The 25,932-nt window shown below is 46.8% G+C and overlaps 1 protein-coding gene across 1 annotated transcript; it reads right to left on the bottom strand.

Moving 5' to 3' along the window:
• Positions 1–2,360: 2,360 nt before the first annotated feature.
• LOC138579866 (beta-1,3-galactosyltransferase 5-like) lies at positions 2,361–22,263 on the bottom strand. Its single transcript, XM_069650094.1, has 2 exons — positions 22,180–22,263; positions 2,361–3,365 (listed from the first exon to the last, which is right to left on the bottom strand). The coding sequence occupies exons 1-2, from the start codon at positions 22,261–22,263 to the stop codon at positions 2,361–2,363; spliced, it is 1,089 nt and encodes a 362-aa protein (XP_069506195.1).
• Between the last annotated feature and the right edge of the window lie 3,669 nt (positions 22,264–25,932).

The raw sequence follows: 25,932 nt of genomic DNA on the forward strand, positions 1-25,932 counted from the left end.
TACATGGAAGGCAGGGGGGTGAGTTTATAAATACCTCACCCTCCCAGGAGAATATACACTAGATTCATTTAAAAAATCAAAACAACCATTGTTAAAATATATGTTGGGCTTTATTTTAGATTTTAATTAAACATAAATAATAAACATTACACATTGTAAAGTTGAGGTTGCAGCACATCGAGGGAAAATCCGCGGTATTGTCCACTGTCACTGGGGAAATGTTGTCTAATGGCAAGTACCGCACAGGCAGGTATTACTCTCCGAACGCGGTGTCCGAGCCTCCCGTGAAGCCACCAAGTGAAGCAACGATAGGCCACCAGCCTGTACCACCTGTGAAAAAAAAAGATGCAAACTGTATTAAACTGACCAAACTTTCTTATCAATGTCGATTCAGGTAACACATGTCATTTTTCTTAGAAAAAAATTATATCTAGAAAATGCACTATATGGAACCAATTTACATGCGTTCCAATGATATGTAAATGTAATTTTATATGTGGGAGACGACCATGAAATAGTGGTGGCATCACTGACATCACAAACAGAGTATACTTACTCGTTACTCGGATTACGCGGACGAACAGTGCCACGAAGTTCGTGCATAAGCACCATCATCATCCTCAACACTGTCCGTGAGAGGCAGGCTTCCCTGAACTCTGGCAGCTCGGTGATGCATTGCGGACTTTGCTCGCCTTCCTGCTGACTTTGCTCGCTTTCCGAAATGTAGGCCAAGCACCCGGAATTTTCACGGCAGCAGCAGTTCTCCTCCTCAGTTGGCATTAGCTCGCACCGATTGCACGTGCACCAGGTGGAGACGCCGTCCATGCGACATGGTCCAGGCTCTTCATCCGTTGACTGGTCCTCCCAACTGCCGTCCGAATCCCCATCGTTTTCGCGTGCTTGCCTTTCCAGTAGTTCTTCCTCGGTGTACTCGGGCTCGTACATATACGGCATTATTGTGGCCATTGTGCGGTAAAGATAGTAAAATAATTTATAGCGGTGGTACTGGTATCTGTTCACACGGGCTACAAGCGGCGAAGGTAGCTGACCAGAGCACTGAAACGAGTCACAGAATACTCAAAGTAACACAGAGAGAGGAATGGAATCGAAAATCTGCTGCTGTATGTTGTGAAACGGTCTGTTTATACTTATTGGGGAAAGAGGCGTCCTGCCATTTCCATGGCAACACGTCAATAGCTGAGGCGCAGCGATTGTTGACACGAGACGTGCTTGAAATGGGCAGTACGCGTCTGCTGATGTCAGGCTCAGGGGCGGGGGATTTGATTTAGTGCCGCAAAGGCAGGTGAGCCAGGTCGATGCGGCGGAATGATAGGATTATCACAAAATGGAGGCTGATTTCGAGTGCGATAAGGGGCGAAAAGTCGGGTAAGGTCCATAGGAAAGTTTCCTACGATCTACCGATTTATGCTTACAAACACATGGCCGACCCGTAGGGACAATAAAAAAAAAGTCCCGGAACTCTCCTTTAATAAACGTGAGTTGTTTGACATGAGAGGTGTCTGCCGAAGCCAGAGGGGCCCCTGGAAGCACTGGAGTGTTTGTGAAACTGTTTGCTTGACCCGTCCTTTACTTTACTGAATGAAAACTGGAGATCCACATTTGCTGGAGATTGTTCAGGCCCTTTGGGGAGGACTGCTGCAGGTTTCCTCTGTGTTTGGTGAAAATAAAAAAGGACTTTCATTGTCGGGATATTTTTCAGTAAACTGTTCAATAGAGTTTTCTACTTTGCGGATACATTCACATTCTTTCATTGTGTTATTTTTTGCAATTTCGATGGAGGCATAATTGGAAAAAAGTGATAATTTCTCAATTATGTGAAGTTAAATATTAGGAATTTTGCATTATCACAGGAGCAACATTGAAAATGTTCGTGCGCCTTCACTTCCCAAGTCTCCTTCCGCTGTTGCGGCGCTTACTAGCAAGGCCCCCCAGAGATCAACAGCAATGGTTAGGGGCAATGAGTGGATATTGGATCAGGGGGCGAAGGACGAGAGAAAAGGGGATGAGCAGAGAAGGTGGCTCATTCCCACGATTATATAAATAAAACATTAAAAACTAGAATACACCACCAAAAATCCAAGCTAACTCGCAATAATTACTGTAATATATTGCTTCATACACCACAGCATATGTACACAACCTTCAAAGCACACAGCATGTGTTATGAATACATTTGAGTTCCCTGTTTGGTTCACGGTTTGGTCCTCATGTTCACCCCCGCATGTTGTGAACAGGTGCAGTGCTCCTCGGTGTTCATTGGCCTGTCCATGCCAGGTCCTGGAGGGGTGTCAGGTCCTGGAAGGACGCGTGGAATGTCTCGAAGGCTCTCACTGGGGTTTTCATCCAAACTCTTTGGTATCCTCTCTTTCTCTTCTCCATTGGCCCAAGTGAGTTTTAAACGAGCAGCGTCGTCTTCCAGAGCGGTGTATAGCTGTCCAAACAGCGTGCATGATGTCTGGCCGCAGGCCATGGGACGCGACCACACTTCGGTAGAGGCAGATGTTCTGGACCATATGCTCCAAGAAAGTGCCCAACTGGCCGAGTGACATGGGCTTGATGCCTAGGTGCTCCAAGCACAGCCCAACAAATACGTCCTCCAGCTTCAAGGGAGGCAGTGTGGGCACCACAGCCAGGAGGGCTGGCACCAGGTCGGTTGAAAGAATGTAACTCCACCCAGGGCAATAGGGTGGAAAGACTTTCTCGGGGTACTCTGCCCATGAGATGGAATACTTGTTGGAGGGGTTGCGGATGGGTTTGTCAGCCGTGCGAATTTTGCCAGTGTACAGCGGGACTGGAAGGTCGGCAGCAGCGAGCAGCAGGTGAACCAGACGCCAAACATTGACGAACACGTCACTGTCAGTTTTCATGATGTACTCAGCCCTGGGACAGTGCTCCGACACCCACTGGAAGCCCATCAGGGTCTTCAATGTCAAGTTGAGATAGCTGTCAAAGAAGTCCTTCTGCACCAGATCATCAAAGGCAGCGTGCTCGATAGCCAGGGCCGCTTGTATTTTCTGGTCGTGCCCATCGCCGAGGAGGAAGACTGTTTTAATCAGCCGGTGTGATGCCCGGGTCACCCCTGCCCAGGTACTGCGGATAACACCCCGTGCCTGTCTCTGCTCGGGGGAGACAGATACTAATATGACCACAAAGGGACCAGCATCTCCACATCCCTTTCTGGGGAGCAAGATGTACCCACTGGAGTTGAGGATGGCAAGATAGTGGTTGGGGGTCTGGCTGAGCCGTCCCGGTGCGAGGACGATGATGGTAACAAACAAGGCTGCCAGGTAGACGAGTAGAAGGCGGCATCTGTGCTTGATGGCCCAACATATCACATTGTCAACCTAGAAGTGAAAGAGATGGCATCAGTTGTGTGCAGAGGAGGGCAAAAGCATTGTCCAAATGGCAAACTATAGGCGGGTGGAGCTCAAAGGCCATCATTGCTGCATATCATGAAAGAGACAGAAAGGACACATGGAACATTGAGTCTCATGGGACTGCATGAAGTTGATGAGACTTGAGGGACTCATAGGCCATCCAAGCTGTCACTCACCTCAAGGCATAACAATGATAGAAGGGCATCATTAAGCAATAAACCCCAAGCTAGGGGCATTACCACTTCAGGTAATGCCCTGGGGCCCATAGTTACAGACCCGAGGCATTACCTGAAGCGGTAATGCCCCCCAGTGGTGGGCCCATTGCTATTAGTACTCCGGCGCAAGGGACCGGGGTGCTAAAAGCATATTTATTCAGTTGCAAGACACTCTGGTGTTTTGCAACTGAAAAAAGAACAAAAATGGCTGCCATGAAACAGTTACAAATTCCGTTCTCCCTTTCCATGTGTAGGGGAGGACTGGCCGCGAGGCCCTCCTCACCTGCAGCCTTCTCCCCAGGTGAGGACCATGACTCGGTGGGCGTCCCCTCATGCCACCCGGGCCCAGGTGGAGGAGGGCTCACCCGCCGACGACATTGCCCACACGTATCCGTTCCCTGCATATACCAAAATTCAGTTAGGCCTAGAAGCCATCTTGTCTAGCAAAGATGGCGTGAGTTCAGCGCACTGTAGCGCGGCCCCCACCTTTGGAGGGCCTTTCATGCATCTCTGCCGCCGCAGCACCATGGCAGCTCCGCTGCGAGCGCGTTCCCATGAGAAAGTTGGGTACGAGCTAACACCAGATATTAACACTGTAACAGTCTGTTATCCACAATGTAATACTGCACCCCGTGTGACCTGGTCCGCGAGGCCAGGGCGACGCAGAAATGAATTCAAGTAGTGGTATTAGTGAACTACTCTTCTTAAACAGAATCTGCAAACTATGAATTAGCCATAAAAGTGAAATGTTTATATGACTTCACATTGTGACTGTACTAATGCTGCTAGATCACAGAGAAAGTGTCTTTAAGTCATATGTAGACACATGAACCCCTATATGTCTTCTTAAGTCACCCATAGTGGCAACCGTCAATCTCTGTGGTCCATAATATAGTTCTACCTCGTGTACCGTCGAATGTATATAAATACTTAAACACTGTAGTAGATATAATACCATGTAATGAAAAGGTACTCGGACCGAATGTATTAAAGAAATGTGTAACGAAATTGAAATATAGATGTGTGTTTAAATAAGATCAAAATAAGGCAAAACATTATAAAAGTTCTGCATTCAAAAGTCAGCAACGCACGAGGAAAAAACCTTTGTGAATATATGCAAGGCCATTCTCCCTCCCACCCTACGAAGCCTGCCAGATGAAGAAGCTAAGGCATGTGCCGCGCTCCCTCACCTCCCCCAGCCAAGCTGGAGCCGCTTCAGAGAGTCAGAGGCCCCGGTACCGCACCCAAGGCCACAGCCCGCCACCTGTGTTATTTACAGCACGGTAATAAACCCACGTTTGAATCCACAGATCTACCAGCACCCTCTCGTAAATCCCACAACCCCCCTAGACCACCCCAAGAATCGTGACCCCGTGCAAAGACGACCCCCAACGCTGGGACAAGACACAGAGACCCATTTATATAATAACTTCTAACGCAGCAGACAGACATGTATCATTCGGCTCAGGCCCCAGAGCCCAGCCCCTCGACCTAAAATACCGGTCAATAGGACACAGGTAAATCTCACCCCAACCGACAACCACCAGACCTCTCACGAGGTGCATTCCTCATGTGTTGCATTTATTTTATAAGATAAACTGCTGAGCGATTTATTGATGAACTTAAATGTCGTTTCTTGAATAACTGCAGTGTGCATGGCCTAGGGCAAACGAGTCAGGAAAGGTATTCATCTTTGTCACAGGCTGCCCCAGCATACCAACACCGCTCGGATGACCTCAAGCTGGCCTGCCAGGCCCAACCCAACCCACGAGGCTGACCAGTGACGTCCTCACGCCAAGACCAACCACGCTGCAGCAACACCTATAGTTAGTCGACGCCACCCAATCCCAATTAACTTGTGCCCCCTATAGTGTGTAGGTTCTGATGACGTTTTTTGTATTAGAAATACGCCTGTCTTTGCTATTGTCAGACAGAGCGCTCTCGGAGGTTGCAGAGTTCTTTGCATGCCCTATTCTTTGGATAAACTCCTACTTACGCTCACCCGCACTCTGTCTTGGCCTTATTCCCATTACGGGAGAGTCCCTTATTGTCTCTCATTGCGGGGAGGATCGTGCTGAAATTGGGGGCGCTTCCTTTCAGTGGTGACCCCGATAGCGTGATATCTCCAAGTTATTTTTCCTAACTCCTTTTAACGACCCCCTTTTGGCACGAGAATCTCCGGTCAAAAAGGGAAACGCACGGTGAGCCGGCTCCGGGAAGCTACCCGCCAACGGCGACCGGTACGCTTAGAAGTGCGCACTCAAACTAGAGGGGGTACGGGATCCCGGTTGAAAAATCCCCTTTGAGTACCGCTCGCCGGAGCCGGGGCTGACTGTTGAGCAGAAAGGCCACACCGCCTGGACGGACCCAGTTTCGGAGACTATCGGTTCAAGACGGGCACGTGAGTACCGAGTGCGAGCGATCGTAAAGGGGAAGGGAGGGGAAATTGTGAACAGAAGAACGGGGACAGGTAGAGGAGAAGAATAACGGGGGTCTACTAAAGACGGGTCTTGAAAATTTCTTTATCTTTTTCTTTGCATATGGCCATTAGGAGTAAGAAGTAAATGAAGAAGTAGAAGTGACGGAAACCTAGCTCCGAAAGGGGGTGGAAGGCGGCGCCGTATAGTGCTATCTAAACTAGTACTGGGAATATATAAAGAAGTGAAAAATAAGTTATTAGTGTCTGGCAAGGGAAGACACAGAGTATATTTTAGTATTTGCTATTTCTTTCTATTCTTTTGCTCAGAGGGTAAGGGTCTGGACTAAAAGTGAGCCTGGGGTGAACTGATTAACATAAAATACCAAGACAGGGGGGAAAACAGCAGAAATAGGGATCAAAAATACTGGCACATACAGACGGGTATCTAGTTACCCGAGTAGAACAACAGGGACAGCTGGACAGGAAGGAAAGGGAGGAAAAAAGCGAGGTGTGAGTGGGAAAGCATTGTGAGGGGTGCGCGCACCGTGTGAATAGTGAAGAAGAACGACTGACCGCGAGGGGGTACCAGAGAGTGTGGACCATAACTAGCAGATGGTTGATTGTGAATGAAAATTGCGCGGGATTGAACAGGGATGCGAAGACAATGAGGAATGGCGAGTAAGAAAGAATGTTAGTAGTGAATTTAACTTGCGTGATATCATTGAGAAGTCCGCTCTTGTCTGGGCCATAAAAATATACTTAGACATATCTATACGTAATCAAAAGTAAAGGAGGTGAACACGGTCAGTGCTATTGATTTAGAATATGGGGACAGAAACTCCCTTGTCACATATTTGTACGAGCTTACCGGGATACGCTGAACGAATCAAGAAATACCACGATCAATGGGTAACAGAATTAAAAGGGGAAGGATTGCCCCAGATTTGGCCTGAGGGGGGGTCTTTTGAAAAAAGCGTTCTAGATATGGTACGAACGTGCATTCACCTCAAGTATAAGGGCAAACAGTGGCAAAACAGGAAGGAGATATTAGATCTCTGGAGACTATTTGAGGAAATACCCCCACCCAAAGCTCCGGCACCAAATATTGATCTACCTTCCACCACAGATAACCCACTGATGATTCCAAGAGAGGAAAAGGAACAGCTAAATACAGAACAACCTGCGGAGGTGATTAGTTTGTACCCGATATTACATAAACCAGCCCCCGCAGCAGGGTATAGTGATCCTACTTATGTGCCTCCCCCTACAACTACTACACCCCTAAGACCAACAGCCCCCCCACCATACGAAAGCACTAGAGAGCGTGCCCAGACAAGCACGCAGAGAGGGGACATAGAAAAGCTAACGAGCGATTTAGAATAGAGGCTCTCGATAGCAAAGGATGAACTCTCAAGAATAAAAGACATATGTGAGCGTACAGCATGCACTCCCACTCGATCAGGACGTGTATCCAGAACATCAAGTGAAAGTAGACAAATTGAGGAAGGATGGAAAAAGGGTGAAATATTGTTCAGAATTGAGGAAGAACCGACAAGAATAATACAGGTGGAAACACCAGAGGGGAGCATCGGTGATGTATCACGGCAGACAGGGATCAGAGAGGACCTGCTATGTGATGTCCGAGGCGAAATAGATGAGAGTGATAGGTTGAGTATGGCAGTAGGAGGGGAAAGCGAGGAGCTGGACGGTGCATGCTCGCTAGGAACAATAGATGACGAGTGGATGGGACGACTAAGGAATAGAGTGGGGAGGATGGCGTCATTGGGGTCAGCGACGACCAAAGTGGGTGAGGGCGCAACGTTAAAAGGAAAATTACAACTCCCACTAATACACAGAGGGGGAGGAAGACCAAACTATATACCCTGGGCCCAGATGGATAAAGCTAATTTGATGAAGTTATTGCCCCCGTTGTCCGGAGGGGCGAGCAAGTGGATATATGCATTCGAGAAACATACTGCCGGCATACCGCTGGCAGTAGGCGATGTGAAAAGCCTACTAGTATCAGCAGTAGGAGATCAAGCAGACAGAGTATGGGTTAAGGCTGGTTTCCCGGCCGTGACATTAGATTGTGACCGTCATGATGGAGCGTCTTTTAATACAGTGCGGGCACGGGTTTGGGATGCGCTGCGGGAGACGTTCCCAGATACCCCAGATTTACAGTCAGTAATGCAGTGTACAATGAATGACGGGGAGGATGCTATGGATTACATTCTCCGGGTGCAGGAGATGTGGAGAGCGGAAACGGGCACACCCTGGCACCAATCCACATCTCTATTTTATTTTATCATTAAGAGAGGGCTCCCAAAATAGGTGCAGAAGGCACTCGATAAAATAGCGGGCGTCGAGGCAAAGGGGTGGCCAGAGATCCAAAGTATAATAGTGCACCATTGCAAAAGGATAAAAGAGAGAGAGAGGGAAGTAGCACAGAAAAGGTTGGCAGACGAGGCAAAGTTGGTACAATCAAAACTGGTGAAGGTTGCAGCAGCGGTAGCAGGGCTCCCACTCATGAGGGAGGGAGACGAAGGAGAGGAGGGGCAAATAGCAATACAAGGAAGAATAGCAGCAAATTGGGCAGGACAAGGACAACGACAGTGGACTGAGCAGGAGCAGAACGGAGGTCCAATGTGGCAAGAGTGGGCCCCACGAGGGGGTAGAGGTGGGTACAGGGGCCGAAGAGGGGGACAAGGGTATGGTGGAGTGGGAGGAAATGGATGGCAGGGTCCCAGAGGTCCACAGGGGAGCTGCTGGAACTGTGGGAGGTGGGGACATTACTCGAGGGAGTGCAGAAGCAGACAAAACAACAGGTTCCAGGAGGCAGAACAGTACGGTCACCCACACCCAGGGAGCCCATACGGCCTCCCCATGGGACAGCACCAACAACTAGGAAATGCAGGGCAAAGAGGTAACGCACAACTACACGGACATCAGTACAGAACACAAAATCACCCACAGAATAATGACACTATACAATACATGCCAGGTAACACTTTCGCTACAGTAGCGAATGGAGCCCCCGCACCCGCGCCCTACAGCGGAGTATCAGTAGTTTCGGGGAACATTTTTGATCAGGGAGGGGCAATGAGACACCCCGCATAGGACAGCCCACAGAGAACACTTGCGTGTCCAGTTCTATCTACGACCCACAATGCATCAGAGGAACCATTGATAGGGGCGCAGATAGGAGACAAGCAATTCATATTCATGGTGGATTCCGGAGCGGAGAAATCATGCATTAAAGAGGGCCGGTTCCCGCTATCTAATAGGACGTTAGAGACGCAGGGGTTCTCTGGGGCTGTAATTGAAGTTCCTTACACAGAAGAATTGGATGTAACGGTGGGGGGGGGAAACAGTGAAGGCACCCTTACTGTACTATGAACGCTCTCCAATTAATTTGCTGGGGAGGGATCTCTTGAGCAAACTAAACATGACCATATCATTTACAGAAAGTGGTATAGTATGTTCAACACCGGGCATATGTCCTCTACGCATAATGGCAGTAATGCAGGGCCACGCAATCATCACAGAAATTAGAGGATTACCAAAAAACGAGGAGGTGTTTATTGAGGGCATGCGAACATTGGCCCTCATAGTACCAGAACTAAAAAGAATTGATTGGAGGATCCCAGCTGAGTTCCTCTTTCGCCCCATAGTGTGCCCCGACACAGCCACTGGGGCAGTGGTATCATTGGATTTGCACGCAGTACACGTGTCAGCAAAAAGGATATGTGTAATAGGGATTGACATGGAAGGATGCGAATGGCGTACAGTACTGTGTACAAATGCAAATATCCCACTGCGAGAGCTGTCAGATGAAGAGCTCTTTTCAGACGCCGAGACAGACGGCGAAATAGTAATGGAACTAGCAATACCATGTGACATCGTGATTACGGCCAGAGAAACTCCAATTGAATTAATGGCAGTAGTTGGAGCACCACATACATTTTTTGATGATGACATGAGGTTAATACCAACTAACATATGGACGAACGGCCCCCATGATGTAGGGTTATTACATGGAGTTCAACCTGTGGTGATAAAACTGAAAGAAGGGGCAATTTTACCCCGGGTGAGACAATATCCATTGTCTCGCGAGGCAGAAGAGGGAATAAAGGAGACAATAGAGGCACTGTTGGCACAAGGAATAATAGTGCCCTCAAATTCCCCATGCAACACATGCATTTACCCGATCAAAAAGGTGAAGGGAGGTTCCTGGAGGATGATACAAGATTTACGCCCACTCAATGATGTGATTCAGAAAGAGTTCCCTCTAGTGCCGAACCCGGCCACAATACTATGCAACATCCCAAAAACAGCATCTCATTTCACAGTTATTGACTTAAAAAATGCGTTCTTTTCGATCCCCTTAGCAGAAGAGAGCAGGTACTTAACAGCATTTACACTAGGGGGGAGGAGATTTGAACACTGCAGACTACCACAAGGATATTGTGAAAGCCCAAGCATATTCAACAGGATATTACATGAGGATCTAGGGAACCTATCTGTAGAAAGTACGGTGATTCAGTACGTTGACGATTTATTGGTTTGTGCACAGAGCGAGGAAGAGTGTAGAAAGGATTCAATTACACTCCTGACATTACTGGCCAACAAGGGGTACAAGGTGGATAAGGGTAAGTTACAATACTGCCTAACAGAGGTCCTATACTTGGGACAGCTAATATCAAAGGATGGAAAACGGATCATACCAGACCGAGCAGAGGCAATTAGAGCCGTTGGAGAGCCCAAAACAGTAAAGGAGATGCAAAAATTCCTGGGCATGTGCAACTACTGCCGAGCTTGGATATTAGACTACGGAGCATATACAAGGCCCTTGTTACAGGCACTTAAAGAAGCACAACAGGAAAACAGACACATAGAATGGACAGGAGAAATGAACACATCATTTAACTCACTGAAGGAGCTAATATCAAGCGCTCCAGTTCTGGCAAACCCAGATTATGGACGCGAATTCTTCTTATTTTCACACTGCAAGGGAACACTGATGACCGCAGTGCTGACACAAAAGACATCGTTGGGTCACAAGCCACTGGCTTACTATAGCGGCACTCTGGACGCAGTAATGCAAGGACATTTCGCGTGCGAGCAATCTCTCGCTGCTGCCGCGTTCGCCATTGAAAAAAGTGCCACAATAGTAATGGGCTGTCCAGTAACACTGTTTGTGGAACACTCACTATTTGCAATATTAGAGCGATCAAAAAGCACATTAACAACACAACGCGCCACAGCATATGAGATAATATTGTCCAGTGCAAACATCCATATAGTAAGATGTAAAACTGTAAACCCAGCCACATTCATCACGGAGGCGTGCACAATAGAAGACATGCAGAACCACAACTGTGCAACATACACCGGTGACGAGGGTCAGGATCAGGTGGTTTTTGAGAATGCCCTGAACGAGGGAGAGGTGTACTTCGTGGACGGGTCGGCCTCAATTGACATGGAGACAGGAGAGAAACATGTGGGTATGGCAGTGGTACGATTAGAGGAAGATGAATATGAGACACTAGTGCAATACCGCCTCCCATCACACTATTCAGCCCAAGCAGCAGAACTAATAGCACTAATAGAAGCATTGCATGCAGCTAAGGGGTGCGCAGTAACAATATACACAGACTCAGCATACATGACGACCACAGTACACGGAGGGCTGGCACGGTGGGGGCGGAGAGGGTTTCGACGAGCAGATGGAACACCTGTCCAACACGCAGAATTGTTAAAAGAATTGATTGAGGCACTGCAAGACCCCACGGCAGTGGCAATTGTGAAATGCCAAGCCCATACTACAAACACAGATCTTGTATCTTTGGGAAACGCGGCAGCAGACGCCGCCGCCAAAGAAGCTTCATACTTTCAGAAAGGTGAGGTAGGGGAGTACATGTTGCACCACACAGTAAGCCAAGAGGTCCCCACAGGATATAACATGATGCTCACACAAGAAATACTAGAGCTGCAAGAGGGAGCTAGTGCAGAAGAAAAATTGCTATGGACTAAGAGAGGATGCAGCAAATCACCAACAGACTTATTGTGGCGACAAGAGAGTTCAGGAAAAGCAGTGATGCCAGTTACGTTGTTAGAAATAGCCTTTCAACAACTACACTTCCCTGCACATAATGCTAAGCAACACATAGTGGCAGAGATACAAGAGGATTGGTTTGCATCTTGCCTACAGGAACACATCACTAGGCTGGCATTGGAATGCACGACATGTCAAATTTACAACTCAGGAATGACATTACGCACACTGAGAGGTACAATACCAAAACCCAATGGCCCATTTAGAGAGCTCCACATCGATTATGTAGATATGGGAGAAAGGTGCAATGGGGCTCGTTACATGATTGTGGTCGTATGTCCCTTCTCAAGGTGGGTGGAAGCGGGCCCCTGTGCACGTCCTGACGCGAAAAGCGCCGCAAAGTTCTTAGTGAGGGAAGTATTCCCGCGCTGGGGAATTTGCGACGTGATTCGCTCAGACAACGGCACTCATTTCGTTAATGAACTGTTCAAGGAAGTGACTACATTATTGGGAATAAAACACAAATTATGTTCAATTTATCATCCTCAAAGTAATGGCGTAGTGGAAAAGATGAACGGCCTGCTGAAAGGCAGGTTGTCAAAACTATGTTTTTCCCTAAAAAAGACCTGGATGTACTGCCTACCTCTGGCCCTGTTCGAATTGCGCAATCAGCCAAGCAAAGACCATCATTTATCCCCACACGAGATCGTCACGGGAAGGAGAATGCACACAACACATTCGCCTCTCCGTGAACGTTCTGACGCACACAGAAGCGCTGCGGTATTAGGTGAGGAGTTTACCGACTACTTGAAAAAATTAGCACAAGCAGCGCGCGTAATTGCAAAACAACTTGCCCCGCCCTTCACAAGAGAGGAAGGAGATGCAACAGAAGCAGTAACACAGCCGGACAAACAGTCACAGCTGATGCCAGGCGACTACATATATGTCAGAAGTTTTGTGAGAAGGTGGAATGCACCACGTTTCCATGGCCCTTATGAGGTAGTGTTTTGCACGCCCACGGCGGTAAAGGTGAAGGGCCTGAGATATTGGGTGCATTTGACAGATGTACGCAGGGCGTATAGCGCCGTGGAAGGTGAGGTACAGGACGAGGCACAGGCAACAGCGGACAATGGAGTTGTGCAGAATGAATGATGGGAATTTTGTGTGCATTAAGTGATGAACATTGAACGCGACTGGCGCATGGCAAGTGTACTAAAATAAATATGTATATATATATATATACTTTTTACAACTTTTGAAGGTTTTTGTGGGTTTTTTGGTTTTGGAGAAGTTTTTTTTTCACTTTCCTTTTTTATATATGAAATAATGTACGGATAGTAATGATTGTAAAATTACCTTGTCTGTGGACACACCCCCTCCCCCACCCACTCCCATACTTTGTCGAAACAACGTCACAACGTTAGAAATGTTTACATGCTTGTACTTAATGCACTTTTGTGTTTCAAACAGGATTTACCATGGCATCCAATGGGCAGCCTGCAACTAATAGATTTGTTAGATTTAGAGAAATGTTAGTAGATAGATTTACATATTCATACGAATGTGGTTTATCAATGTGTGTTATTGTGTTCTTCATATCAATATTTTGCCTGGTGACATATTGGTTCATAGCGTTCATCTCTATCGAGATGAACGAGGGGGGAGGGGGGAGTAACATCACTCTGGCCCCTGGGATGAATTCAACTACAAGTATGAATATTATAGAAGGTGATTTTTTGGTCTGGGATGGATCACACTTTGTATGGGGTTACTATACTGCACCACCCACTGCTGCCCTGTCACAATCAAGAAATTTCCAAAAAGAAATGGAAAATGACACAATGTCCCTACCTGAAATATATAACAGCCCCACTACCCTTCCCGCCCCGATACAAAACAGTGATTTGTTGTTTATTGAGGAAAATGGAAAAGTAATTACGATGACAGAACACAAGTTCCTATATGAGGAATTGGAAAAGGGGGGTGGGAAGGAGGAAGGGGGGCCTATTTTTTCACCTGTCGAAACTAAAAGGTATAGGAGGAGGGAGAAAAGTAGGCGAAGAAGAGAGACAAGTAGGAGGGGGTATGATGAGTATTATGGGTTAGGCTTAGACAAGATGGAAGACCCACGACACCCCCACCAAGCAAATAAATGGTATGCAGATATGAGTGCAACAGCTAAACAGACAACCAATGAAAGCTGTTATGTCTGTTCGCTCATCCCCCATGCATCAGGCACACCCAAAGTGTTGTTGCCAAGAGAATTGCCCATTGTGGATGCCCAATGTCTCCTTCATCTCACACTGTGTAGAATAAAGAACACCTTCCAAGCACACAATGTCTCTTTCAAAATGATACAGAACGACAAAATGTGCTATCCAAAAGCGTCTGGAGTGATCTGTCTTAAAGAACCCTTTTTTGCAATACAAGGGACACTGTTTTCCGAAAACAGATGGAAAGATGAAGAAGTACTGTGCAAAGCGGAAGTGCTGAGAGGTGTCCAACCAGACAAGCTGCGGTGGATGGAAAAAACGTGCACACCAATATGGAAAGAACACATCTCTAAACTAACATGGGTAACAGCGATGGAGAAACCCTTCAAGCTACAAAGTGAAATAAAAAACGAACTATGTTTCAAGGGAGAAGGAAAAGTAGCAATGGGAACGAATAAAAACTGTAACAAAACTCTCACCATCCCAGACATGAAAAAAGGAACAGCAGCGCTAATGGACACATACTGGGTATGCGGGAATCAGGCTTACTTGCACCTTCCCCAGGCATGGAGTGGCAGCTGCTCAATGGCCACTTTGCACTCGGCCCTAATGGTGATTCCAGAAAGTCACGTCGACGAAAATAAAAGGACGCAAGGAAACGTGAACCAAGGTGCAACTTCTCCCACTGCAAAAGCGCACCTCTATGTCCTGTCCTCCGGAGGGAAGGAAGAGGAGCTATCACGGAACAAGCGAGCATCGAACTACATATCACAAGCATCATCCGATTTATTGGCACAGATCCCAGACAGGTATCGCCTGTTCAGCTCCGTGGAAACATTTTTTGCCTCTCTAGTTTCAAGTGTCCAAGCAAGAGCAAATGCAAAATGGCTCCAGATCACACGGTGGGAACTGATTCAGCTGGCCAATGACACTGAAGAAGGGTTCAACATAATAAAGGTGGAACTACGAGCTCTGCGACTGATGACCATGCAGAACAGGTATGTTCTGGACCTGTTAACAGCGATGGACGGAGGTGTTTGCCGAAAAATAGGAAGTGCCTGCTGCACGTTCGTACCTTCTGAAGACGCAGAAAATGGATCCCTGTCCCACGTCATTGAAGCAGTACATAACCTGGGAGAGAAAATGAAGATGGAAGGTGGGGCTAAAGATAGCTCATGGTTCGACAATATCTTCTCCTGGGTTCCCTCATGGCTTGGAATGGCAATGAAGTTCGTGATACCAGTTGTGGTGTTCCTCCTCGTGGTGTTCTGCCTGTGCCAGGTGGGCCTCCGATGTTGTGCTAACGCAGTCCCTAACGGTGCAATGATGATGGTGACAATGGGCAACTCTGGTGGTACAATTAGGGCGACACAAGAAGTACATGTACAGACAGGAACAGATAACACTCCCAGGTACCAGTTAGTGCCTATGTACCGTGATAAGTACATAGTAGACAAACTATGGCACACCACTATCAAAGAACCCCGAGATGTGGAACTGGAATGGTATGAGGAGGTCTGGGTAGACTTGGAAGAAACTGGTGACTGTATATATTTAACATGTACACCAGACGAGTATGCTAGAAGAGGTGAGAGCTTGAGGGGGGTATGTAGGGCATGGATGCCTAGAAAAGGAACACCTGCATGGGATGACGCAGTGATAGAGGAACAAGAATGTAGAAGATTGGAAGAGCTAAAGAATTCGTTACTTTAGTAACGAAAGGGGGGAAATGTAGGGGAGGACTGGCCGCGAGGCCCTCCTCACCTGCAGCCTTCTCCCCAGGTGAGGACCATGACTCGGTGGGCGTCCCCTCATGCCACCCGGGCCCAGGTGGAGGAGGGCTCACCCGCCGACGACATTGCCCACACGTATCCGTTCCCTGCATATACCAAAATTCAGTTAGGCCTAGAAGCCATCTTGTCTAGCAAAGATGGCGTGAGTTCAGCGCACTGTAGCGCGGCCCCCACCTTTGGAGGGCCTTTCATGCATCTCTGCCGCCGCAGCACCATGGCAGCTCCGCTGCGAGCGCGTTCCCATGAGAAAGTTGGGTACGAGCTAACACCAGATATTAACACTGTAACAGTCTGTTATCCACAATGTAATACTGCACCCCGTGTGACCTGGTCCGCGAGGCCAGGGCGACGCAGAAATGAATTCAAGTAGTGGTATTAGTGAACTACTCTTCTTAAACAGAATCTGCAAACTATGAATTAGCCATAAAAGTGAAATGTTTATATGACTTCACATTGTGACTGTACTAATGCTGCTAGATCACAGAGAAAGTGTCTTTAAGTCATATGTAGACACATGAACCCCTATATGTCTTCTTAAGTCACCCATAGTGGCAACCGTCAATCTCTGTGGTCCATAATATAGTTCTACCTCGTGTACCGTCGAATGTATATAAATACTTAAACACTGTAGTAGATATAATACCATGTAATGAAAAGGTACTCGGACCGAATGTATTAAAGAAATGTGTAACGAAATTGAAATATAGATGTGTGTTTAAATAAGATCAAAATAAGGCAAAACATTATAAAAGTTCTGCATTCAAAAGTCAGCAACGCACGAGGAAAAAACCTTTGTGAATATATGCAAGGCCATTCTCCCTCCCACCCTACGAAGCCTGCCAGATGAAGAAGCTAAGGCATGTGCCGCGCTCCCTCACCTCCCCCAGCCAAGCTGGAGCCGCTTCAGAGAGTCAGAGGCCCCGGTACCGCACCCAAGGCCACAGCCCGCCACCTGTGTTATTTACAGCACGGTAATAAACCCACGTTTGAATCCACAGATCTACCAGCACCCTCTCGTAAATCCCACAACCCCCCTAGACCACCCCAAGAATCATGACCCCGTGCAAAGACGACCCCCAACGCTGGGACAAGACACAGAGACCCATTTATATAATAACTTCTAACGCAGCAGACAGACATGTATCATTCGGCTCAGGCCCCAGAGCCCAGCCCCTCGACCTAAAATACCGGTCAATAGGACACAGGTAAATCTCACCCCAACCGACAACCACCAGACCTCTCACGAGGTGCATTCCTCATGTGTTGCATTTATTTTATAAGATAAACTGCTGAGCGATTTATTGATGAACTTAAATGTCGTTTCTTGAATAACTGCAGTGTGCATGGCCTAGGGCAAACGAGTCAGGAAAGGTATTCATCTTTGTCACAGGCTGCCCCAGCATACCAACACCGCTCGGATGACCTCAAGCTGGCCTGCCAGGCCCAACCCAACCCACGAGGCTGACCAGTGACGTCCTCACGCCAAGACCAACCACGCTGCAGCAACACCTATAGTTAGTCGACGCCACCCAATCCCAATTAACTTGTGCCCCCTATAGTGTGTAGGTTCTGATGACGTTTTTTGTATTAGAAATACGCCTGTCTTTGCTATTGTCAGACAGAGCGCTCTCGGAGGTTGCAGAGTTCTTTGCATGCCCTATTCTTTGGATAAACTCCTACTTACGCTCACCCGCACTCTGTCTTGGCCTTATTCCCATTACGGGAGAGTCCCTTATTGTCTCTCATTGCGGGGAGGATCGTGCTGAAATTGGGGGCGCTTCCTTTCACATGGCAGCCACTGAAAAGAGCACAATTTAAAAAGTAAACAGATTAGATGGTCTACATGGAATGGGAGAAGGGACTACATGTGGTCCCTTCTCCCTTTCTATGGTGGCCATTAAAAAAATAGGAAAAAAAAGAAAACAAAGAAAATGGCTGCAGAAGGGACTACGGGTAGTCCCTTCTCCCTTTCCATGGCGGCCAATCGCGGGAGGGACGCAGTGGCAACCAGAGCCTTGTCGGGCTGGTAAGGACCCGGCGACGGCCAATCAGATCATTTGTCACAATCCGATTGCAAATCACGGGTATAAATAATCAGTAAAGTATGCCCTGCAATGCATAGTTAACAGAGACAGAAGGGACTCATAGTCCATTTGGTCTGTCACACAGCATGGTGTCAGACATCGAAAGGACTCATGATTCATCCAGTCTATCCTCATTGAATGGTGTGAGAGAAAGAAGGGACTTAGAGCCCACCAACTCAGTCCCTCAATTATTGTGTAGCAGGGATAGAACGGATTGGTAGAAATCTGCCACTCACTACATGTTGTAAGAGGTTTGGGTCTATTTGACCTAAAACATTTGGCTTAATCACTTTTGATCGAATTTATTTGACCTTTTTCGGTCTAAAATGCAGGGGAGACCCCCGTCACCCCCTCACTTCCCCTCAACCCAATATATACCCTTACCCACCTCAATATATATATTTAATTAAATTTGACCAAAAAAAGGTCACAAAAATTCTATCAAATGTTTTAGGTCAAATGTTTTTAGGTCAATTATGCTAATACCTTGTAAGGGAGCGACAAGGAACACACGGTTCATAGATTCTGTGTCCAGGCTGCGGTTGAAGAAACATAAGTGACTCATAGTGACTTGAGCCTGCTCTATATAGCGCAGGGTAAAGCAAATAAAAAGGATCTCATGCCCTCTAGAGTTTGATGGCACTTTATGATGTTAAAGAGGCAAAAGGTACTCATGGTCTACAAAATCTGATGGCACAGCATGATGCAACAGAGACACATGGGACTCATGATCTTGCAAGTCTACCTCTCATTACATGAGCACACAGAGTCAGAAGAGAAGGGACTGATGGTATTGTGGGTCTTCCCCCCACTGCATGCTGTAACATAGATACAGAAGGGACTCATGGGACCTCATTACATGGACTGCGGTAACCCGCTGTACCCGTAACACCGAATCCGGCGCCTGACTTCCCGGTGCATCGGGACATTACAAGTCCCAGCAAATCGGGTAGCCAGGCACCGGAAAATGTTAGTCCCCATCCCCGTGGAGTCCCATAGACTCAATGGGAATGGGGACTTGGAAGCACCGGCGCCATTACTAATGGCGCCGGTGCTTCCGTGACAACTCCGCTTTCCTGGGCCATTGCACCTGACAGGTCAGACCTCACCTGGCACCGACATCGACAAGGCCAGCGATCCTCAGCAAGAAGAGCAAAGAAATAGTTTGGAATCAGCACAACCGAGCACGGGACACCCAATGGTTACTCGCTCACGGGCAGCAGAGTTAGGACAAGGACTTCCTACACATCCAGAATGAGGGTACACTGTTTGTTATTTTCCTTTCCGCACACATTCATCATGAAAGTGCAACCGTTTTTTATTGCATTTCTTCCATGCTTCCCACTGATGCCCATCCTGACACCTTGCAAGTCCAATTTGTCCAATTTATTAGAAGGTCCAACAAGTCTCGGGCACGCCATCCTAATGTATCTTTCCATGTCTTGACAGCATACCTGGCCCAAGTTTACTCACAACTAGAAAGAGGAAACCCATCCGTCCTTGCAGTCCTCAGAGACCCTAGAAGTAAAGCTGTCTAGGAACAACAATTCATTTTTGCCATGACCAACCACATGGTCTGTGGGGCTTGAACTAATATAATACTAATACATTAGCACTCAGTTTTGCGCATTTATGGCGGGCAACTGATATTTTCAAGCAGCACAGGTAATGGAGATGGTTATCTTGTCTTGTCTCTTATTTCCAGGTGGTGTTTTTGCTTTCCTTTTTTGGAGAATATCCCTTGTACCTAGTGCTACCGCTGCATCTTCTACTAACATTACCCCAACTCCAGCAGGTGGAATGACTATGTCAGTTGGACAGGGGAACACTGTAAGCACAGTAAGGAGAGGTAAGCGCAGTGTTGACACAGACATGGCAGGGGTGGACCTATATATCACTGAAACTGCTTGAGTGTCTAACAATATGTGGTACAGGCACATGACCAAAGTGGATAAAGAAACCACCGGGGAGAGTGATTATGTCTGCTCACTAATCCCCTGTGCCATGAGTGCCTCCAGAATGCTAATAGCAACTGAAATACCAGCAGCAAGAGCACAATGCCTCATGTACCTATCCATGGTTACAACCCGAGGAAGATTCCAGGCGAAAACAGCCACATTGAGATGATGTCTCAAACAACATTCCCCTATGAAGACAGTTATATAAAGACTCTTGACATGATGAACAAGTACTGGCTATTAGACCAGGCTATACAATACATAACTTATGGCCCCCAGAAAGGAGGGACAAAAACAATAACACTGAAGGAATTACCATGCCCAAAGAGGGGGCTCAAGGAAATAGGAGGAGAACCAGGATGTTGGAAAAGACCACAAATGCTTGTTTATGGCCAAGTATCCACAGCAGAGGAATGGAAAGAGGGAGTAGTAGGAAGCAAAGCACATACCCTAGTACAAACACCAGTAAAAACAGGACAATGAGAAAAGGACAGTTGCCCTAAGGAATGGAATACAAGCACCAAGCTACTGACCTGGGTAGACAATGAAGCTGGACCAATGCCCATAATACCAAAGAAGAAACCAGCATTATGTTACCAGAATGACGGTGCAGTAAGGGTTGGAGACAACGCAGAGTGTAGGTACACAGAAAAGCATCCAGCAATGAAGGTTGGCAGTCTTAATGGATCACTATTGGGCATGTGGATGCAAGGCATACAAGACGCTGCCACCTAACTGGAGAGAAGTTTGCTTGTTGGTACACATCAATATGCCAGCACTGTTAGTGCCACAGAAGGATGTGAAGATAGACAACTTCTCTAAAATGGATACTAACAAGAGAAAGAAGAGATCAATGGAGTTAGAAGAAAAGGGGAGAAAGAAACTGTTAGTACAAGTGAGTAGAGTGAAAAGAAACAAACAACTATTTCTCATCAGAATCAGAAGCATCAGTAGACGATGTACCACCTGAGCATCGGTTCTTCAGCAGGACAGAGATGTTTTTCGCGTCAGTAGTTTCAGCTGTCCAGACATATACAAACACAAAATGGTTGCAGATAACAAGATGGGAGCTGATGCAGACAATAAACTCTATAGTAAATGGCTTCAATGCGATAAAACAAGAGCTCTGAGCAGTAAGGTTAATGACACTCCAGAACAGATATGTTCTAGACCTTCTCACAGCAATGGAGGGAGTAGTTTACATCAAGATCGGGAGTTCCAGTTGTATGTTCGTGCCTGTAAAGGACAGAAAGAGTGGCACATTAACAGAAGCAGTGACAAGATTTTGGAAAATGCATGCCAAGATGGAGGAGGAAGCCAAAGGAACAGGAAAGGACCAGAGCTGGATGTCATACAGTACTTTCATAATGCTTCATGTTCTTCTAGAGAGCTGTTTGTGGTGGCTAAGAAGTATACCACCTGTGTCCAACCTCCCACTGTGGCTTCTCGCTCTCATGCCCGTTGTGATTCAATCGCTACTTTTTTTCAAAACTAAATTCACACAATTAGAGACAACATTCAGGTTGAGAGATGCAACGAGCCGAAGACAACTTAATGTTCTTTTCCCCCGGCTCTTAAATGTCCTAATTTGTTTCAGTTGGCCCCCATGTCAGACTGTATGGTGGCTGAGGTGCTTCTCAAACTCAAATTGGCCTCACCTATGGATCCACTCCCTCTGCACATTTTACAAGACCTGGCATTGAATGTGATCTATTCTATTATGGAGGCACTTCAACTCTCATGTTGTACCGGATTCATCTCCCCCTCCCTGAAGCACGCAGTTGTCTCCCCGCTGCTCAAGAAGCCCCATTTAGATCCAGAGAGGGCCGAAAACTATCGTCCTACATCTCTCCTTCATGCCCTATCTAAAAAGATGGAGGCCATTGTCACCCCCAGCTTTCTACCCACTTTAAGGTCAATAACACCCTTCATCTGCTACAGGCAGGCTTCCGCCCAGGCATGGGGAAGGAATAAGCTATGGTGGCTCTCCATGATGACATTGCACTTGCATCTAACTGCGGGGAGACGAGTGCTCTAATCTTACTCGATCTCTCTGCGGCCTTCGATAGGGTTGACCGCCCAAGACTGTTGCAATGTCTCCTGGAGGCCGGTGTCTCAGGAGTACCATTGAAATGATTCTCCTCTTTCTTAATAGGACGCACTCAGGTGGTGTCTCTCCCTTCTTTTACTTCCTCACTTACAGTGGTTGACTGTGGTGTCCCTCAGGGATTGGCAATCTCTCCCCTGCTTTTTAATCTATACATGACTGCCCTGGCTCGACTGATTGCCAGTTTTGGTGTTTATTTCTACATGAATGCAGATGATACACAAATCTTTTTCCATCTCAATGCTCCAACTGACAATCCTCCGACTCTTTTGAAAGACTGCTTCTCTGCTGTTTGCCGATGGATGTCTGACAATTGGCTAAAATTAAATGGTGACAAGTCAGAAATACTGGTAATCAGAAAGACAACCATGGGCTGGACTCCAGATTACTGGCCTACTGCCTTGGACCCTGTACCCAACCGGCCAGTGGAGTGAAAATCCTGGGCATTAAGATTATGCCATCTGGCTCTAGAGAGGCACAGAGGTACTTCCATTCCTTCCAAATAATGCCAGGAGTAAAATTGTCACCGCCGCCATTATGGGTGCCATTGACTATTGCAATGGCATCTATTTGGGCCAACCAATGGCGCTTCTTCAGCGACTCCAAATCTTACAAAATGCAGCATGCAGGTTGGCCTTGAACACCCCTAGACTTGCACATTCTCGAGACCTTCTGCAACACCTTCATTCGCTCCCAGTAAGTCTCAGGTAGATTTTAAAATCTTGTGTATTGTCCATCAGGCCATCCATGCCACAGGGGCCTTGTTCCTTCAGTCAAGGCTGGCTCTCTATCAGCCTAAGAGAAACCTTTGTTCAGCTGACCTGCTTTTGTTCACTGTTCCCTGCTTTCGGCATACCCAGATGGGTGGCAGATCCTTTTCAGTGCTGGCTCCCATGCTACAAAATGCACTCCTGCTGCATGTTAGGAGTATTCAGATTCTATCTGCCTTTCGTAGGCAGCTGAAAACATGCTTCTTTTAGTTTGCTCTCCCGCCTCCCTCTCTGGCAGCTTGCTGCTTTAGCGCCTTGATGCCTTCGGGTCTTTGTCGTGCTCTATAAATTCATCATACAAAACAATACACTACAATACAATACAATACATATGCTCATGGATGCCAACATGGTTAGCAGTCGGACTGAAAGTATTACTAGGAGCACTAATACTATTATTAGTGGGACTGTGTGTGGTCAAGATCTGCATTACACAATGTTGCGAAACTACCGAGAAGACAATAGGATGAAGGTGTTGATGGATGTGGACATGGAAGAAGAAAAAGACAAGATATAGTAGAAGAAAGAAATAACGTCAGAGCAAGGATAAATGAATGCCCACTGTTCACGACTGAGAGGAAAAAATGTGACAATCCCTTTGGCAACAACAGATACTGGGGGAACTGGTTATGGTGCAAGTCAGAGGGAGACTGTAACTACATAATCTGGAGTTTTGATGACCATGCAAATTACAATAGACATATTGGAGGAATAACAAAGATATGGCTATCCAAAGCAAGAGTGACGATGTGTGGAGGTTTGGTCGACAGGTCAACCAGAAGGGGGACTGAAGAGAGGGTCCCTGGAATGCCCCTCCTCACCCCCATGAACATGACATCCCAAAGAGTCCAAAATGCATGAAGTCACACACTATTCAGACAGCCCCCCAGGAGGACCCGTGACTGACACGTATGCAGAAATATTTTCTCTTAGATAGCCATTCAAACCTTATCCAATGGATACAGGTGCTTCAACATTGGTCATGGACCCAAATGCCCCGAAGGATGATGTTGACTAATGCCGAGAAACCACTGTGCTGACGTCATTAGTGACACCACGACTTAGCCACGTTAATCATGAAGCATACTTGCAGCCATGCACGTTACACAAACATACATGGGAATAAACGAAGAACATCCTTACACAGTTCTGTAGAAAGAGGACACATACATATACATACTGTCAAAAGCTTTTATTATTTTCCTCATTAGCTAAGTGCAGAAATGCTGAATGCAAGGCAAAGAAGAGATGCAGAGCGAGCTTGCAGATGCTTTTGGCAACTAACCTTATGGAACTAGAGGATCACGTAGGGAACCTGGAAGGACGAAATACAACTAACCTAGGGAACACATAGCATGGTATAGATATGTAGAAATCATAGTATAACAAGGATCACATAAGGCTACAAGCCATAGGACGAGAGACGAGGCAAAGCATAACCAGGCTGCACATAAGAGGAAGTCCAGAGCCCACAGCCAAGGTCAGAGATAAGCAGCACATTCCAAACCTAAAATGTCAAAGTGCCATCTGCAGAAAAACAGAATAAATCCTCATAAATTGCAGACCAGAAGAGCTCAATTTCACGTTCCTGCACCACATGATGCGGCCGAGCTAGACAATGATTATTCAGCCGCAGTGGGAAGATGAACCGTTCTCAGCAACAGACATTATGTGACACATGAACTTGTTAACAACGTTGCAACATTGAGGGCACTCTCACAGGCAAAAGTGGTACTGCTAACAGATACATTGGGTACACATAGTCATTCTCGTCACCATGAAGAGGTGCACAGAGCGCTGAGAATAGAGATGGGTCCTAGGCATGGGGAGACCAGTTCCAGTCAATCAGGGGACAGAAACCCAGGGGTGGATGGCAGGGGGTAAGTGCCAATGGAAGTCCTGCCCCCCCTGCAACAATGTAATAGATAGTTTCTTGGGGAAGGGGGAGGCCAGCCACTTGACATGAGAGGGGCAATCAACTAAGATGCATAGGGGCAATGTATACGGTATACTACCCTGCCAGAAAGTGGGATAGGTTTTTCCGGGAAGAGCCCATGTTATGATGTTACTTTGCAACAAAAAGGCTTGACACAGGTTTGGGAGTGGTGACTCTGGTGATTTTTAAATGTCCTGTATGATCCCTGTCGGTTTTTGTAATAAACAACAATTCAAACTTGCCCTTGGCTGAGTCCCCTGTTTGTTACTGGGGGAGGTTGAAGTATGCGAGCCAAAGAGTATTGAGTTCAAGTAACTTCAGGTTTATTTGTATCTGTTATAAACCCGGCGCCCTGCACTGCAGCTCTCTCACACACCGCCGTCCTCCACACTCTCGCAACCGCTCCCTCTAATCTCCCGTTGACACCAAACCATAACATTCTCTCATACGCTCGTGCAGGCAGGGCAACCAGATACCTTGCAAACATAAATATAGGCATGAAATAACAATACGTAATACAACATCATCCCCCCCCTTGAGGAAACCAAACAATAAACGATAATAAATGAAAGATAATAATATGCAATAATATTTGCTATAAGAACAAGGAAAACAAAACTTCCCAACAAGATGTTACAAATTGTAAAATACATCTTCAACAGCCAATCTCAAATAACTATTGAAACAAGTTGATAATAACAGGTTAATAAAAAACTCAAATGTTTGCTTAATTGTCTTTACTTCTCCATGGCATAGTCTCTGGACCAAATCGGTAATCTCTTTTCTCTTGAACTACGCAAGATCCTATTCTCAGGAGCAGCATCACCATTGTCTCCATGTTGCATGTCTACCTCTCCAACTTGCATCCTGGTACCTTCATTCTCACCACCATTCTGAATATGTACATCTTCTCCAAACAAATCAACTGCTCTTCTATTGTACTTCATTTGCCCATCCCTACTGCACTCACCCTTCCATTGCCAT

This window comes from Ambystoma mexicanum, chromosome 3p (genome assembly GCF_040938575.1).
Source record: "Ambystoma mexicanum isolate Mex_15411 chromosome 3p, UKY_AmexF1_1, whole genome shotgun sequence".
Classification (NCBI taxonomy): Eukaryota; Metazoa; Chordata; class Amphibia; order Caudata; family Ambystomatidae; genus Ambystoma; species Ambystoma mexicanum.

What these genes read in the sequence shown, in the direction of transcription:
- LOC138579866 (XM_069650094.1), bottom strand. Translation starts at nt 22,263, where the DNA reads ATGGTACTCCTGAGACACCGGCCTCCAGGAGACATTGCAACAGTCTTG. An exon ending in GAAGGCCGCAGAGAGATCGA is followed by an intron (nt 3,366 to 22,179) that starts GTAAGATTAGAG and finishes TTTCACTTCTAG; the next exon opens with GTTGACAATGTGATATGTTG.